Source organism: Puntigrus tetrazona, chromosome 4 (genome assembly GCF_018831695.1).
Source record: "Puntigrus tetrazona isolate hp1 chromosome 4, ASM1883169v1, whole genome shotgun sequence".
NCBI lineage: Eukaryota > Metazoa > Chordata > Actinopteri > Cypriniformes > Cyprinidae > Puntigrus > Puntigrus tetrazona.
The window spans coordinates 8,867,898-8,885,078 of record NC_056702.1 but is presented as its reverse complement, the minus strand read 5'-3'; the positions used below and the strand labels follow the sequence as shown (position 1 = coordinate 8,885,078).

The 17,181-nt window shown below is 39.7% G+C and overlaps 2 protein-coding genes across 2 annotated transcripts; both read left to right on the top strand.

Annotated features, from left to right (window-relative positions):
• Positions 1-62: 62 nt before the first annotated feature.
• Positions 63-10,367, top strand: pah (phenylalanine hydroxylase). Its single transcript, XM_043236987.1, is given in 14 exon segments — positions 63-290; positions 1,240-1,356; positions 4,388-4,571; positions 5,599-5,687; positions 6,167-6,234; positions 7,468-7,664; positions 7,795-7,824; positions 7,827-7,929; positions 8,017-8,086; positions 8,179-8,235; positions 8,323-8,418; positions 8,617-8,750; positions 8,842-8,957; positions 9,576-10,367. Coding segments are annotated over 14 exon segments (1,431 nt in total). The 5' UTR covers positions 63-164; the 3' UTR covers positions 9,620-10,367.
• Positions 10,368-10,480: 113 nt separating this feature from the next.
• th2 (tyrosine hydroxylase 2) lies at positions 10,481-14,864 on the top strand. The gene is made up of 12 exons (XM_043236988.1): positions 10,481-11,157; positions 12,057-12,234; positions 12,319-12,407; positions 12,506-12,573; positions 12,713-12,763; positions 12,865-13,010; positions 13,098-13,233; positions 13,321-13,390; positions 13,509-13,565; positions 13,765-13,860; positions 14,024-14,157; positions 14,254-14,864. The coding sequence occupies exons 1-12, from the start codon at positions 10,927-10,929 to the stop codon at positions 14,417-14,419; spliced, it is 1,422 nt and encodes a 473-aa protein (XP_043092923.1). The 5' UTR covers positions 10,481-10,926; the 3' UTR covers positions 14,420-14,864.
• The last annotated feature ends 2,317 nt before the right edge of the window (positions 14,865-17,181 follow it).

The window sequence follows — 17,181 nt, the reverse complement described above, 5'->3', positions numbered from 1 at the left end:
TTACGAAATGCTGACTTTGAACTCCGCTCTCAGCCCAGAGGCCCCCCCGGGAACTCTTTCTTACCGGACAACACGAACCAGATGTGATACCCCAGGGGTTTGTGGGCAAGCGTGACACGCGCACGGGACGGCTCTGGGGGTGTGGTGTCACGTGGTACTTTTAAATGGCCCGAGTTTCGGATGGGGGGGCACAAAGTGCACAGAAGCATCCAGCGAGTCGACATCACCTGAGGAGCGAAGCAAGAATGGACGCGGGTTTCAGACCGATGAACGGGGATCTGGAGAGGAAGGTGAACGGATTTAACTACGCGATCGTTGGCGTTATAGCGAAACGCATTTCTTTTGCCATTGCACAATTTATACCACGCATTGCATGTTTTAAAAAATGCAGACATTAGGGCGAGAACAACAACATCCAGGCTGGGATGCGAGGAGAGGGCAGAAAAGACGCAGAAAAGTCCAAATGAAAAACTTTGACTACTAGGCTCATTCTTATCATTGCTAGACCTGACTGGAAATTTCCTTCCAGAAAACAAAACAAGAGCAGAGATATTGTTTCGATGCTTTCCGAGAGGTCACTAGCACCATAATGTGGACTTTTTTTAGCGTATTTTGGATGGCCTGTGGTACATTTTCTATTAGTTTTTGTTAAAGTGTGGCAAAGTGATGGTGAACATCGTGACACTAACACCTGACCCACAGGAATGTGAGTGTGACTTTAGTCATGGGTTTTAAAGTCCTCCTGCTCAGCCACGCAGACTTTTAGCCACCTTAAGATCTCGCAGTGGCTTTTATACCAAGCTAATGGTATTTACGAGAACCTTAAACCGACACAGACCTGCCGATTTTATTCGGTTATCATTTATGCATCAATATATTAGCTTATGGGGATTTATGGGCATTTGTATTTAAATGAATGTCCATAGCGGGCAACTATGAAAGTTTGAAACCTTGAAAGTTACTTATCGGTGGTTTCACGTTTGCTAATGTGTAACAGAGAGAGTTGTATGCCGAAAAAAAAATAAAAAATGCACCCAGTGATTGGATTCACGAGCAGAGATGGGTCATTCGGCGTTCTCTGGCACCGAAGGGAAAAGATTAACTAATGCTCACTTCAAACAATAAGAAAGAAAGGTGGACACTGATTAAAAAGAACCAGTAAAAATGTCATTTTAAGTGACGGTTCTGCACTCGATGGGTGCAGCTGTTTAGGTGTCTCAACATTTGTTTGTTTAACAGGGCTCTCTGACCTCATCCTACCTGGAAGAACCGTTAAACAAAACAGGAGTGGTGTCCTGCATCTTCTCTCTGAAGCAGGAAGTGGGAGCCCTCGTGAAAGCTCTAAGACTATTTGAGGTTGGTGGCTTGACGAGAAACATCTAAGTGGCATAATTTGTCCCTTTTCAAAAGTGCCTCTTTGCCTGGTTGTACGTCTGTCCATTTTTGACTATTTCTCCTAGGCCCTCTCTGATATACACTCGTATTTATCTAGAGCCAAAACGTGAGGGTCAAGGCCGGCGGGCGATAGTGGGATATTTGTAGAAATGCTAAACACTGAACAGGACGTATTTGAGGGGAATTAGGAAATGCTATGCACATGATGCAACTTCAGCAGAATTAATGTGACCTGCTTCAGTTGATATGTTTATATATATATATATATATATATATATATATATATATATATATATATATATATATATATATGAGAAAGACATATGAACACGGAAAAATACATATGTTTCATATATATATATATATATATATATATATATATACACCAGCACTGTTGCAACACAAAGTTGGTTGAAATTCAGTGAGCTTGTCTTTAAAGGTGTTTTTGTGCCAAAATGTGCCAAAACAAGAAAAAAAAAGTAAAGCTTCTGTAAGATATGAAAACATGGCAAATTAATTTGAGGTATGAATGCTGCAAGGCGGTACCTAACAGTAGGAAGAGAAAAAATGCAAAGAAACGTATGCTTTCATTCAGCAAGGACGCATTGAAATATTGAGAAAAAAGTCATTTATAAAGCTGATTCTTAATTATAAACGAATCAGGAAAAAAACACTGTGTTATGGATTTCAACTATTTTAAGAAAGGTTTCTTAAACACTGATTTAGCAAATTGTTTGATTTCTGAATGATAATGATAAACACTGTAGACTGGGATAATGGTGGAAGAAAATCCAACTTTGCCATTAGAGAAAATAATACAATAATATATACTAGTTGTTGGGTATCATAGACGTGCGCACCGTGCACGTGCCTTGTAATAATGCCAAGATTTCTTGAATCATTTCCAAAGTTCTTGTACCAAAGTCCAGTATATTTTGTTTTTGGGATGTTGACTTTTCTGCTGTCTACGTGCGACGAAACGTGCACCCAGGTAGACGACTAGATTTCATTCACTGATTATAAGGGAATTATTGCACAAGCGCAACAACAATATCAATATATGCGGTGCTTTCCTGTAACTCAGCGCCAAACTTATGAGCCTAATATCTCTGGTGTTTTCGTGCCAACCGCACACCCCCTAATGCCACTATAAAGATAAAAGCTCGGCCTGTGGATTCTGATTGGCTCCGCCGTACCATCCTACTCCACCCCCTTAAAAACACCCCCTACTCCACCCCTGGCCCCGGATACTCCGCACACACTTTCCAGCTTAATTTGAACCTAATTCAAAGCAATTTCCTGCAGCCCACACTGAATGTTTACTATTAGGGGTAAATATGCGTTATGAAAGCCCGAAAGCAGCTCTAATGGATGATTATAGTTATAATAAACAAGGGCTATTATTCTGAATTAGCTGTCCGGTTCTAATACCACATCTGATTCATAATTAATACAAATTTGATAGAACATTAACTACCTTATAATACATATGATGCAGTTCATTCATACGATTAATGCCTCGTCGGGACATTATAAAACACAAACCAGAAATAAACATACAGACGAGCAAGAATCATAAACCTGACCGAAGATTAACGGGGGCTTCGTAGCATTATAGATATAAAAAACATATGCAGACGCTTGACAGAAACATGGTCTGACTGAACCCGCTGACACTCTGAACGTAATTATATTAACCCAGCGCTGCATAAAAATGCCAGGCACGCAGAAAAATAATGCAGTAATTCTCTGATGTGTTGTTTTTTTTGAGTGTTAAGGGATGCGGATCCATATGGACTCAATCAGCACCACATGGACAGGGAGGGAAAATGTTGAAAAAGGACCAGAGAAGGTCTGAGGAGCTGTAAACCCCATCCGCCTCCTCTGCAGGCCTATAGCAAACAGCAATGGGTGTCCTCCCTCTGTGTGCAAAAACACATAAATACAAACAGCTTTGGCTGAAACGGTGCAATTTCAACTTAAATATGCAAAAACACCCACTCTCCTATTGGCTGAGGAAAAGCTGCGCGCAGTCACTGCCGCGGCGTGAATGCGGTTGACGATGCACAACAATAATTGACTAAATGCTGCTTTAATCGAAAAGAGAGGACCACACATAGACACGAATGATCATGTCGTGTTCATCATAAATCTTACACATCTTCTAACGGCAACATTTCTTTATCATAGTGGTCTGGGTGAAGAAATCCTGTAATTGAATAAATCATTGAGTCACTCAGTCTGGAATGCAGTTTTCCCCACAATGCTCTATATTATTATTATTATTATTATTATATTATTATTATTATTATTATTATTGATTTTTTTTTGGCTGGCCTGGACTGCCACCTAGTGTTTGTTCACTGTGATGCATATAATGCATATACACTTATCTAAGCATGAAGCTTATGTTGAAAGCTAAACAGTTATGTTCAAACATATTAAAGAGAGAAATAAATATTTAAAATATATATATATATATATATATATATATATATATATATATATATATATATATATATATATATAATATATATATATATATATTTTTTTTTTTTTTTTTAAGTTGTACAGTTAGAGTTTTATATTTTACTTTAAATGTGACCCTGAAACCAGTCATAAGTGGAACAGATATATTTGTAGCAATAGCCAAATATACACTCTATGGGTGAAAAATATTATAATTTTTTTTAATATCCTTTAATCATTAGGATATTAAGTAAAGATCATGTTCCGTGAATTTTCAAATAGTTGCATTTTGGCTAAATATGATCCTATCTTAACAATCCATACATACATCAATGGACAAAATAAACTGACCCTGATGACTGTTTTTGACAAAAAATCCTATAGATAGATAAAAATAATAATAATAATAATCCCTCACTAATACATAAATAACTTGTAATATATAGTAGGCTATTGACTAATTGTAAGTTATGTGACATAAGCCGCATCGTATACATGTATGTTGCATATATGTACTTTGCAGGACAAAGGCATTAACCTGACCCACATCGAGTCCCGTCCATCCCGTGGCAACAAAGAGGAGTATGAGTTCTTCATCAGTGTGGATCAGGCCTCCTCTAAAGCTCTAGATGAAGTTGTTGACGGTCTGCGCACACAGATCAGCGGCCAAGTTCACGAGCTGTCCCGCAACAAACAGAAAGACACGGGTGAGACACCAGTCTGATGGATAACTCATCGCTCCCTGAGCGAAAACAAATAAAACGCTGAGATGGTAGAGAATATGAAGAGCAGAAATAGAGCGCATGCTGTAATCGTTCATGAACGTCGTTGCGGAGATGGATGGCAAAGGCCTTTGCACTCGGCCTCCCGCGTGGTTGTTTCCAGAATTACATTAGTTTAGTTTTGAGGACAAACAGACTCATAGAGACAGACTGAAATGTCTTGTTTCTATTCAAGAGCCAGTTCGGCAGGGCGGGGGTCAAAGTTCAATACAAAGACCGACAGACCGACAGACCCCATTACAATTTTTCCCTTATACAATAAGAAAACACAGAGCAGGGGACATTTATGGATATTTATGGCAGATGAGGAAAACCAGTCAGGGTCTTCAGCTCTTGGCCTTTTGTTCAGAGCGCCTCAGGCTAGTGCGCTGATGGCTGGACCTCCAAAGAGTTTAACCGTCATAAATCTAGCTGCTGTGGAGCAAGGTTTAGCCTCGTAGCCCGGACTGCGTGGTCACCCTCTGGCTCATTCGCCCGCACAATGCTTTCTGTTTACTACTGTGTCATCCATCTCTGTTAGCATGACCACAGCATGTAGCATTAATAAGTTCACATAATTAGAGCTTAGCGCATTCATCTCAATTTAATGAAAAGAGTGGAAACACTATAGATCCAGTTGAAATTTAAATCAGGAAATTTAAAAAACATTTTCAATATAAATCGAAGGTTTGAGTTTAAATAGAAGGGCAGCCCTTTTTTGTAATTAAATATATATATATATATATATATATATATATATATATATATATATATAAAGGATACATTATACATTTTTAGTCCTACTTAAATGGGTCAAAAAATACTTATTGCATTTTATATAAATTTGAACTAATGCATTTTTCGCACCATGTCAAATATACTGTCCTAACAGTTCCTAAATTGCATGGAAGATATAATTAATTGTTCAGCCATTGATCATAAACATTCTTTCTTCTTTCCCTCTCTTCAAAAGTTCCATGGTTCCCAAATGACATCCAGGACTTGGATCGCTTTGCCAATCAGATTCTCAGTTACGGGTCCGAGCTGGATGCAGACCATCCTGTAAGACACTGTGTGTGTGTGTGTGTGTGTGTGTGTGTGTGTGTGTGTGTTGCGTCTGTTTTTGAAGCGACCGTCTGTAAGATCAGAGAAAAGAGCGAAAGTGAGCGTGAGAGGAAACTTCTTCATTTCTATTTCAAACGCGTGCGTGTTAGCGTGGGTGTATTTTAAAAAGATGCGTAGTTGGTCCACGCGACACACTAAAAGCCCACAGTCAGAATCTGCATCACTCTCTATTCTAATGGAAATGGGCGGGGGCTCTCAAATTGATGTCATCGCTTTAATTGAGCCCCTGTAATTATAAATAATTGCCCCTTTCCAGCCGTCATTAAACTGAAATGCATTCATCATGAGCAGCAAACACTCTACAAAGGCTTCATTTGAATGAGTCTCCTCCACGAGGCCGAGTAACGCTGTCAAAGGCTACTGAGAGGTATAGATGCACTTTCTTTCACACTCTCTAACGACGCTGTGGTTCGCAGGGCTTTACGGACCCCGTGTACCGTGCCAGAAGGAAGGAATTTGCTGACATTGCCTACAACTACAGACAGTAACTATCGGCCTCTCTTTTTTCTCTTTCTCTCCCATGCACTTTCCCATGGGCTGCACCCACGGCTCTGGCCCTTTCCCTGTTGTTTTGTTGTGCTTTCTATGGAAAATTACTCCTGCTGCCTAACAAAGGGGCTAAATTACAGGGTCCCGGCGCAGTCCGGAGCGCCGGGAGCTTTGTCATCATAATTGAGATGCATTATTCACACGGCCACTACAAAGGGCAGGAGCGCTGAATGCTACTCCCCCCGAGGAAGCACTCATTTACATACACGCTTCATCAATAATAACACCACTCGTCACTATATGACTTAGATATGATGCGCAGGCTATAGGGTTTATGCTTAAATGCCCTTTTTTAGGATGGCTTGTGTAGAAAAATATAACGGGACAGACAAAATGTTTGTACACTTAAAGGGAAAGTTTACACAAAATGTTCAATCCTGTCACTGTTTACTCACCCTGATGTCGCTCCGATGTTATTTCTTCTGAAATATGTTTGTTTATTCATACTATGAAAGTCATTAGGGCCCAAAAGAGCAGAAAAACTAAATACTAAGACAATTTGAGGTGAGTAAATTAAAATTGTTTCCATTTTTGTGTAAATTGTCCCTTTAAGCCACATATGAAGTTATATTTATTACTGGCCAAAAGGGTGGAATTTTTAAGATATCTATAAATACAGTCAAATATAGCAATATTGTGAAATATTTTAACAATTTAAAGAACTAAATTATTTTAGAATCCAATTTATATTTTTATATATGATGCCAAAGCTGTATTTGCAGCCTTTACTATTTACTATTTTTAATGGTAGTGTATATATATATATATATATATATATATATATATATATATATATATATATATATATATATAATGCAGCACAACAATATTCTTGAGCAGCAAATCGGCATTTTAGAATAATTTCTGAAGGATCGTGTGACATTAAAGACTACAGTAATGACCGCTAAAAATTCAATTTTGCCATCACAGGAATAAATAAAAAAAATTATTTTTTAAATGCTTAAATTGTTTTAAACTGTAACAAAAAAAAAACCATCTATCAAATTGGTAGTGTAACTGTCATTGTATTATAAAAAAGTTTATTTTAAAGAAACATAACACAAGTATGCTTTTTTAACCAATGTATATCTCAAAATGAAGTTAGTTAGGTTTCAGACAAATGTACTTGAATATGATCTAACACCTAAGCATCCCTCTCCTCTGTCAGCGGACAGATTATTCCACGTGTTGAATACACGCCTGAAGAGAAGGCCACATGGGGAACGGTTTTTCGAGAGCTGAAGACCCTGTACGCGACTCATGCCTGTCGCGAACACAACCGTGTTTTTCCACTGCTGGAGAAGTACTGTGGGTACCGCGAGGACAACATCCCGCAGCTAGAGGACATCTCCCACTACCTGCAGTGTAAGAGCTCCTTTAAACTCGCATACAGTGTATAAATCAAGCTTGTGTGCAGCTAACCCAAGCTTTTAACTGTAGTGTTCACTAACTGAAAGAAAAGAATAACTTCTCCATCTCTCACCCTTTCTCTCAGCCTGCACAGGTTTCCGTCTGCGTCCTGTGGCCGTCTCCTCTCCTCGCGTGACTTCTTGGCCGGTCTGGCCTTCCGAGTGTTTCACTCGACGCAGTACATTCGTCACAGCTCCAAACCCATGTACACGCCTGAACCGTGAGTGCACAGGCCGGGAGGCTTTACAGAACTCTGGGAAAGGGGCCGAAAAAACAAAAAAGAATGATTGTGCATTTGTTTCCTCAGGGACATATGTCATGAGCTACTGGGGCACGTCCCACTGTTTGCTGACCCAAGCTTTGCCCAGTTCTCACAGGTTTGATTATAATATCATAATATCATAATAGTCATTTCTGACACCTTTATTTATATATATATATATATAAATGTTGATTTCTTTTTGACCAGGAAATTGGACTCGCTTCTTTGGGCGCCCCTGATGAGTTCATAGAGAAGCTGGCCACAGTGAGTATCGCTTTAGGTTACAGTAAGACTCATTTTCCGTCATGTTAAGGCCGCGGTATAAATCTGTCTGTGTTTAATTTTTTGCAGGTCTACTGGTTCACTGTGGAATTTGGTCTGTGTAAGGAAGGAGATAAAGTGAAGGCTTACGGTGCTGGTCTGCTCTCTTCTTTTGGCGAACTGCAGGCACGTGGTACCTCTCTGAAGGCTTTCTTCGGTTCATGCCCAACAAAATAAAGGGGCTTTTCGCTTTAAGCTTTTAGAAAAGGAGTCAGCAGCCCGACCGGGTGTAGCGCGTCATTAGCGAAGTGAAAAGCAGAAACATGACACATGACATGACATGAGCACAGACTGAAAATCAGATGTTATATTAATGTCTTGCAGTACTGTCTGACGGACAAGCCCAAACTTCTGCCCTTCGAGCCGGAGAAGACCTGCCTGCAGCAGTATCCCATTACAGAGTTCCAGCCGGTTTACTTTGTGGCTGAAAGTTTTGAGGACGCCAAAGACAAAGTCGGGTAAAGTGACTTGCAATTTATCCACGCCTGAAATCGCCCCTTCCCCTCTGTATTTTCAGCTTATGTGCTGCTCCTTGTCTTGTTTTTGCAGGAAATTTGCTTCCACCATCCCCAGACCTTTCTCTGTGCGCTACAATGCCTACACACAGAGAATTGAAATGCTGGACAACACACAGCAGCTGAAGAACCTGGCCGACAACATCAGCGGTGTGTCTGCAGTGCAATGCAGCGCTTAAACCGAGTTGTCCCTATATTAAGCAAGACTTAAGAATCGGGATTTTCATAAATGAAAGGAAAAAATCTAATTTGTGTTTCATAGTCCAAAAATAAGAATTTAATGAGCATTTAAGGATATATGAGGATCTATCTATCTATATCTATCCATATATATATATATATATATATATATATATATATATATATATATATATTAAGGATATATATTCAGGTAACCTAAAAATGTACTTAAATTAAATGAGGTGGTGTTGAAGTCAAATTGAACACATTCACTCCCACTCACTATATAATACTTTGTTTCTATTAGTTTAGCTTGTAGTGATTTCTACTCGTTTTATTTTAGAATAACAGTAGTTCAATTTTAGTTTTTAATTTTCGGGCTGGACAAGTCAATTCAACACTTTTTTATAACGTGCTGTATTGAATTAACAGCGTGTCTTGTGATTAGGGACTAAATAAGCCGTATTATGAATCTCACATTTTTGTCGTTTTGTCGACCTGCATATTTTTTTTTCTGTAGCCTTGTCGCGATATGTGTAGACTATAATCCCACGTAAATCACAACTATATGTTTTTTTTTCTTCCTAGGCGAGATCTCAATCCTGTGCACTGCCCTGCGAAAGATGAAGTGAATCGACGCTGGGAGACGTTCAAGGAAACCGAAGAGGAAATGCTAGAAAATCTAGAGACGCCAAATAAGCGTCGTCTTTTCGGCTCGTACTTTTTCTAATCAAAACGGCGATAGAGAGAGCATGATACTGCGTATTAAATTAGTTATTATGTATTGCATGTACACCGTATTTATGCACAAATTTAACTATAGTTCGGAAATATTTAGCCGCCACGTATTTAAATGACACGTAACGAAATAACGCGGGAAAAAAGAATACCTATGCAAAACAAATCGCGTGTAAATACAGAAACGCTTGGGGCGTTATGAGGCCCGCTGTCGCAGATTTTTTATTTTATATATTGTATTGTATTTTTCTGAGCGGTTTAATCGTACCAAAACACAGATCGCCTACCGTCCTCCGTTAGCTTCAGCTGTCGCGTCTCGTCGTGGCGCGGAGTTGCTGTAATTTTCCCAAACAAGCCGCAATCAACGCATCACGGGATCAAAGGCTGAGCCAACGCTTTTGGGGGACGAATTATTTTCATCGTGAAACCGCTTTTGTTCAAAACGTGCCTTTATGTTCTCCGTTACGCCAAAGCTTAATGATTAAAACGTAACGAAATATATTTGCAGAAGTTTTTGCTAGACGGCGAATGCATTTTAACATGCTACATATATCATGTAACTGTTGCTGTGCTAAAGACTGAGATGTTATGCATGCATTGTCACGTGTACTTAAAAAAATCAATAAAGATGGTTATTATTAAGTCTTTTAACGTTGCCATTTTATTTATGTAATAATAATAACATGCATATTCGTTTAGTGTTGTTATTATTAGGCTATTATTATTATTTATCGCTTTTGCAAGTGAACAGAATGCGCGTGGAAGTCTGTTTCAGTACCATGGAGAGCAGCGCAGTCTCAACGCAGTGGTTTTTTTGGTATAATTCACGTCCCTAAAACAAAGGAGACCTGTTATATATTCACGCATTTCCAATAAAGGCCCGTTTAAGCGCTGACCTTTCACAAAAACTAGCGTTTAGCTCAAGTAATTCGTCGCTTCTGGCCGTGAAGCGCCTGTGAAGTGTCACGTGACGCGGCTCTTATTTGGCGCCTGCAAAAAAAAACACACAAACTCATGACGCACCTGAGCTTAAAATTAGACTTGCATTTGCGCAACACATTTACATAAAGCCCAGCGCGTCCGTGTATAAATTGCAGCGAACGCACGAGTTTTCCTCTCAGCTGCGCTCCTCATTTGGTGTCGATCAATTGGATATATCTATTTTAGATACAGTGACCCGTTCCCCACCGCTCGAGAATCGATGAAGACGGACAGTATAGTGCAAGCCATCCCGCTGAGCGGCAGAAAGCGCAGTCTGATCGAGGACGCGCGGCGCGACCGGGAGAGCGGCTCGTCGTCTCCGGGGCCCTCGCGCTGCGGGGACGGCTTCGTGTTTGAGGAGGAGAGCGGCGGCAAAGGCACGCTCTGCGTCCTCTTTGCGCTCAGAAATGAGAAGAACGCAGGCTTCTTTAAGGCTGGCAAAGTCTTCGAGGTAGGCGAGCGCTTTTACAGCTGTGCTGAAGTTATCCTCGATTTATTTATTTTTGTCTTAAATATACAACGTGTGTACTGCGTAGGGAAACGACTGCTGGGCCCTATTTTGCGTTTTACGAGAAATTGCCGTTTTATTTATTTCAGCTTCCAAATTTCTTATTAAATTTAACGTGTCGTCCTAGTTATGGTTTGGTAAATTTACAAGCAGTTTCAAAAGTGAAAATTACTGCAGGCCTCCTTTTTTTCCTCAGACTACTTTACTATATTTTGCTGCAAATTAAGCTGTACGTTATCTTTTTGCTTGAAATGTGCCGATTGATGTCAACTACAGTCAGAGCTGTTGTTACAATTTTGACATCAAAAAAAAAAAAAACCTCAATTTAAACCTGGTAGTCAAAAATATTTGCATGAAAATAATTATCTCCCTTTATAACTGCACACTCTTAAAAATAAAGATTCTTCACAGCAATGCCAGAAAAAAATAAATAGTTTCCACAAAGAACCATTCAGTCAAATGTTATTTAGAGAATCTTTTCGTTCTTTTTTTATAATCTGAAGATACTTCTTTCACCACAAAGAACCTTTTGCAAAACAGAAAGGTTCTTCAAACGTTCTTTTGGAACCATTTAGACAAAAAAGTTCTTCTGTGGAATTGTGAAGCACCTTTGTGCACACAAAAATGTTTTTTAAATAGCAAACAAAACAACATATTTTTGCAAATATATCTGGAAACAAATACAAACCAGGCTAACAACATTAAAAACGTAACAATGTGCTGCAACAATTGTGGCTCTATATATATATATATTGTGCTGATGCCTTTTTCGTTGCAGGTGCCATGAATAATGTTTTGTGATATAAACACAATGAGAATGTTTGCCTGGTTTTGCTACTTAGACTTTTGAGGCCAAGCTCCTCCATTTGGAGAGTCGACCGAGCAGGAAGTCCAAGAAAAGCGCTGGAGATGATCTGGAGTTCTTCATGAGGTGTGAGGTGCACTGCTCCGACACCGACATCTTCATCAACTCCTTAAAAAGAGTCGCAGATGATGTGAGAATAGTGCAGGAAGAAAAACGTAGGGGATTTCTCGATTCCATTACGTACAGGCATCAAACATTTCTATTAGCTCACGTCTCTTTCGTTTTATTTCAACACACAGTTCCTTGGTTTCCAAAGACGATTTCTGACCTGGATAAATGCAACCATCTCATAACAAAATATGACCCTGATCTGGACCAGGATCACCCTGTAAGTAAAAAACCAGGGCGTTATTTACATTTTATCATCTTTGTTTTATTTGCATTATTTAATTATCAATCAGTGACCTGAATGCTGGTATTATTTAGGGGTTCAGTGATCCAGAATACAGGAAACGAAGAGGAATCATTTCTGAACTGGCTTTCAACTATAAGCAGTAAGTCACGTGATGTTAATTAATCGGAAACGATCACCGGCGTTGTTATACAATACGCATTATGCTATCTAATCAGATATTATTTTTAATAGCAAATGCATTTTAGGGAAAAAATAAAATCGTTCTTTTGTCATTGTAGTGGCGATCCTTTACCTGTAGTGGAATACACTCCAGAAGAGATTGCCACTTGGTAGGTTTTCCCAGTTGTTTTAATAGCCGTCAACTATATGTCAGTATCTGCATATGAAATGTTTAGAGATGATTCTAAGAGCTCTTTTTGCGATGAGGCAGGAGGGAGGTCTACAGGACTCTGAGCGGTCTGTACCCCACTCACGCCTGCAGACAATTTCTAGAAGCCCTCGCCCAGCTGGAGAGCGAACGCTTGTACGGAGAGGACAAGATCCCTCAGCTAGGAGAAGTGTCTGCTTTTCTCAGAGGTGAACAGGCCTGCTTAGTGCATTTCTGCTATGCATTTAACTATGTGTTAAAGTGACTTTAACTAACCTTGGTGTGCACCTTTCCAGAGAGGACGGGTTTTCAGCTGCGTCCAGTGGCAGGGCTGCTTTCTGCTCGGGACTTCCTAGCCAGTCTGGCATTTAGGGTGTTCCAGTGCACCCAGTATATCCGTCACCCTTCAGCTCCCATGCATTCCCCTGAGCCGTACGTGTATATATAGACACAAAACCGCATTTTATTTGGTATCATTGCAGAATATTAATATTTTGAATGCATTTTACTTTATTTTAGTGACTGCTGCCATGAGCTTCTTGGACACATTCCCATGCTTGCTGACAAAGAGTTTGCTCAGTTCTCACAGGTGTGTTTTTGTGCCACGCAATCAGCTTAAAAGTGCTATTATTTTAATACAGAATGATGATTTAAATGGTAGATTTAATGTAGCGAAATCCTTAGACACTCGACCTTTTACCCTGCAGGAGATTGGACTTGCCTCGCTTGGAGTATCAGACGATGATATCGAGAAACTGTCCACAGTGAGTACATCCTAATGGGAAAAAATAAAAATCATACTTAACCGAAGCTTAGTGTATTAAAGGCAGGTCTTTAGTGCCCCCTTGTGTTGTTTCATCAATATTACAAATTCAAAACAAACGGTTAAAAGGCTATAAAATGTATACATTCTGTCATTCTGTATATGTAGCCTAACAAAACATCTGTACGTTTCCCTCACAGCTGTACTGGTTTACAGTGGAGTTTGGTCTCTGTAAGCAAAATGGTACAGTGAAGGCCTATGGGGCTGGACTCCTGTCCTCATACGGAGAGCTTTTGGTAAGAAAAAAAATGTGGAGCTCATGAATCATTTCTTCTTATTATCAGTTTCGAAAACAGCCGTGCTATGCCTAGTCTTTTTGTATCATTAGAATTCAGTGTTTAATAGATAGAACTGCGTTTATTCCAAATTAAATGGATTGCATTTTTTTTTTTTTTCCAGTATGCCCTTTCTAATGAACCCCAGTACAAACCGTTCAATCCAGCTGAGACTGCGGTCCAGCCATACCAGGACCAGTCATATCAGCCTGTTTACTTTGTGTCCGAAAGCTTTGAGGACGCCAAGCACAAGTTAAGGTGGGTGTTTTCTCACACGATCTATGGAAACCATTTCATTGACGTACAAACGCCCATAAAGCATCGCTAGTGACTGATATCGCTATCGTTCCACAGGCAGTACTCATCCACAATACAGAAGCCCTTCTCCATTAGATACGATCCCTACACTTGCAGCATGGAGGTTTTGGATGAGCCTTCTAAGATCCAGAATGCTTTAGCGCAGATGAGGGATGACCTGAAGATCTTACATAAAGCCCTTGAGAGGATGGGACAGAAATAAACCAGAGTGCGAGACACAGCATCATCAATAACAACTATTTATTTACGGAAAGCCTTATGAATATTGCTGATTACACGGCGTAAGATCCGGTGTTTAAATGTATATGTATCACCTTTAAATGTAACGAAGAGTTCTGTTTACCAAAATAATAAATATCTTTATTTTGACTACCACAGCGATGCCATTAAGAAGAACTGTTTTCTTAAAGAACAATTTTTTTTTTTGCCAGTATAAAGAACATCTTGTGGAATGGAAAGATGTCAACGAATCTTTATTTTTAAGAGTAATCCTTCAAATTATGAACACAATCATTTCAGTTCCCCCTAAAACACGTAACTCCTAAAATCCAAGAGCCATATCGGAAGGGACTATATCAGAATGCAAATTATTCATAGGCTGTTTAGACCATGTCAATATGAATATGAACACAAAACCAAAATAAACAACGTTTTCTGGCCCCTAAACAGAAGGTACATTCTGCCTACTTTTTCTACGCTGTTCAGTCACAGTCTGGCAATAGAGAAAGGCAGACAGGCAGAAGGAATGGGTCTATATGTGCACCGTGACACTCGTGAGGTTGAGACAGAGACTGTGGTAGATCTAAAGAGGTGAGAGAGAAATGCTTTGACCGACTCTCAAACCGCATGCCGCAGTTTTCCAGTTCAGCAGAAATGTATCAAATGCAGATGTCATCGGTGGAAAGACTCATAAATCGCAGCAAAATTCATCAGTCAGCAAATCCCGTTTCACACTCGCAACGATAAGAAAAACGAATTACAATATTTAGGCTGCATTTATTACACACACACACAACAAATTCATTATTTGTTGCATTATCGTGAGGGATTTTGACTCCATCTGCGGGTGACATCCAGCAGGGGGCACTCTTATAGATGATTCACTGAATCATTTTACAATAACCGAATCTTTCGAAACACCGATTCATTCGATTCATTAGCTAGCGTTTACTCTGAGATGCAACGGCTGCATTTCATCCGAGGCTTCGTTTGAAACTGTTTTCTTTGGTGAAACGGCAAGAAATAAAGTAAGTGGCGACGTTTTGTCAAACATGTCAGTTATGTCCTATCATTTTCCTTACTCTTTGTGCAAAAGAAGTAACTGATTCTGTTGCTGGGATCACCTGTCACCTCGTGGCCACGGCCCAAAGTCAGCCATGCTAATATTCGGAATGCAGCTTTCTTGCTAGTATAATATTGCTTAAATGCATCATAAATGAATCATCTTTCTCGCTTTGGCTCCAGCAGGAAAGGAGACCGTTTAGTGGATTAGCTCTGCTTTTAACAGATTGACAGCTTGTGGTCGCAGTACAGATGGTGTAGGAACAAATACGCAACTGTTCCATTCATACTAAAAGATTAGGCTACCAGGTCACAGCGTATTCCTCCCTATTGGCCCTGGCACAGGCCAAACAATCCTCTAGGCAAACCACAAAGCGAGCAACCAGGTCACTCTGTGCTGGAATTCATCGAGTTCAGGGGTAAACGAGGTTCTATCAGCTGGCTGGCCTTTGTTTGCCTTGAACGCGTCTAAGAAACGAATCAGATCAGAGAGAGAGAGCTGGTCAAGCAAATAATGTAATAAATGTGGGAGAGAGAGGAGGAGCAGACATCTGCTTTCATAAACCAAATTCAAACACTTAATCGTCTCTCGTATCTCATTTTACATGGCGCTCAACCCAACCCACAAATCCCTCTGAAAACCATAGCTTGGATGCGAATCCGTCACGTTCAAAACAAACGTGTGTTGCCATAACAATATGATAACAACTGAGGGTTCCTGCGAAATTCTACCCACAAATCCAGGACACTTATCACGTCATCCGAACTTAAGCAGTTCCCTTTGGTATTGAGGCATTTGTAGAGAGCAACAATCAGTTTCCGGAAGTGGAAATCGCATAAAAACCCCAAATGCCGTCCTTAACTGGTCAAACATAGTTGTCTGATTAAAGAATTTCATGTTGTTGAAAGTTTTTTTTGTTGCCGTTTATCATTATTCTTAGGTATTTGTTGCACTTTGATGCAAAGAGCTGATCTTTTTCAAATTTGTGGGTGAAAAAATGTATAATTTAAGCCAACCTTTCAATTTTTTGCAGTGCACTTAAAGATCGAGATGTAAGATTTTGATTAAAAGTTACAAGTAAGCGAATTTACAATATAGATGCATTTTCTTTTTGTTTGGACTAATTTATTCACTGCAATGAAATACAGCGGCGTTTTTTTATTTACTTAAGTACAAAAAAATAGAGTCGTTACTAAAACTGGAATCGTTTGGAGGAACCAGAACCGCTGTTTAAGCTTTAACATAAACACTTTTCAGCCACTGGTCGTACTGTGAAAGAAAGTGCAAGCACAAGTCTTGGTCCTCAAAAGACTTCTACTTATCAAGGAGAGCCCTCATTAAAATACATTATCTCTTGGAATCAAATAGCGCACTCCTTCCTTTTGTTCTTTTCGCTTTGTCTTAAATAGTGAATAGGATTAGGCCTCTAAGCTGTGCGGAAGCTCTCAACCTGGTTGGAGCTGCTTTGATCACGATGGGTTTTTTTTTAGTCATTAAAACTACTCGCCAACTTTGGAGGCTTAAGGCATTAGGCCTTTGAAGGAAGGCTTGCATAGTCTTTCTTCATCGTGACAGAGAGCATCTGCTGGAAGAAATGCATAAGCGTTCTCTATCTCCATCTTTCCCACTAAGCTGACTGAAATGTTCCAGATACAAATGCCCGTGTCCTTTGTATGTGATGC

Coding starts and splice junctions, on each gene's coding strand:
- th2 (XM_043236988.1), top strand. CDS start 10,927: ATGAAGACGGACAGTATAGTGCAAGCCATCCCGCTGAGCGGCAGAAAG. Junction 12,235..12,318: donor AATAGTGCAGGAAGAAAAAC/GTAGGGGATTTC, acceptor TTCAACACACAG/TTCCTTGGTTTCCAAAGACG. Junction 13,234..13,320: donor CCCATGCATTCCCCTGAGCC/GTACGTGTATAT, acceptor ACTTTATTTTAG/TGACTGCTGCCATGAGCTTC.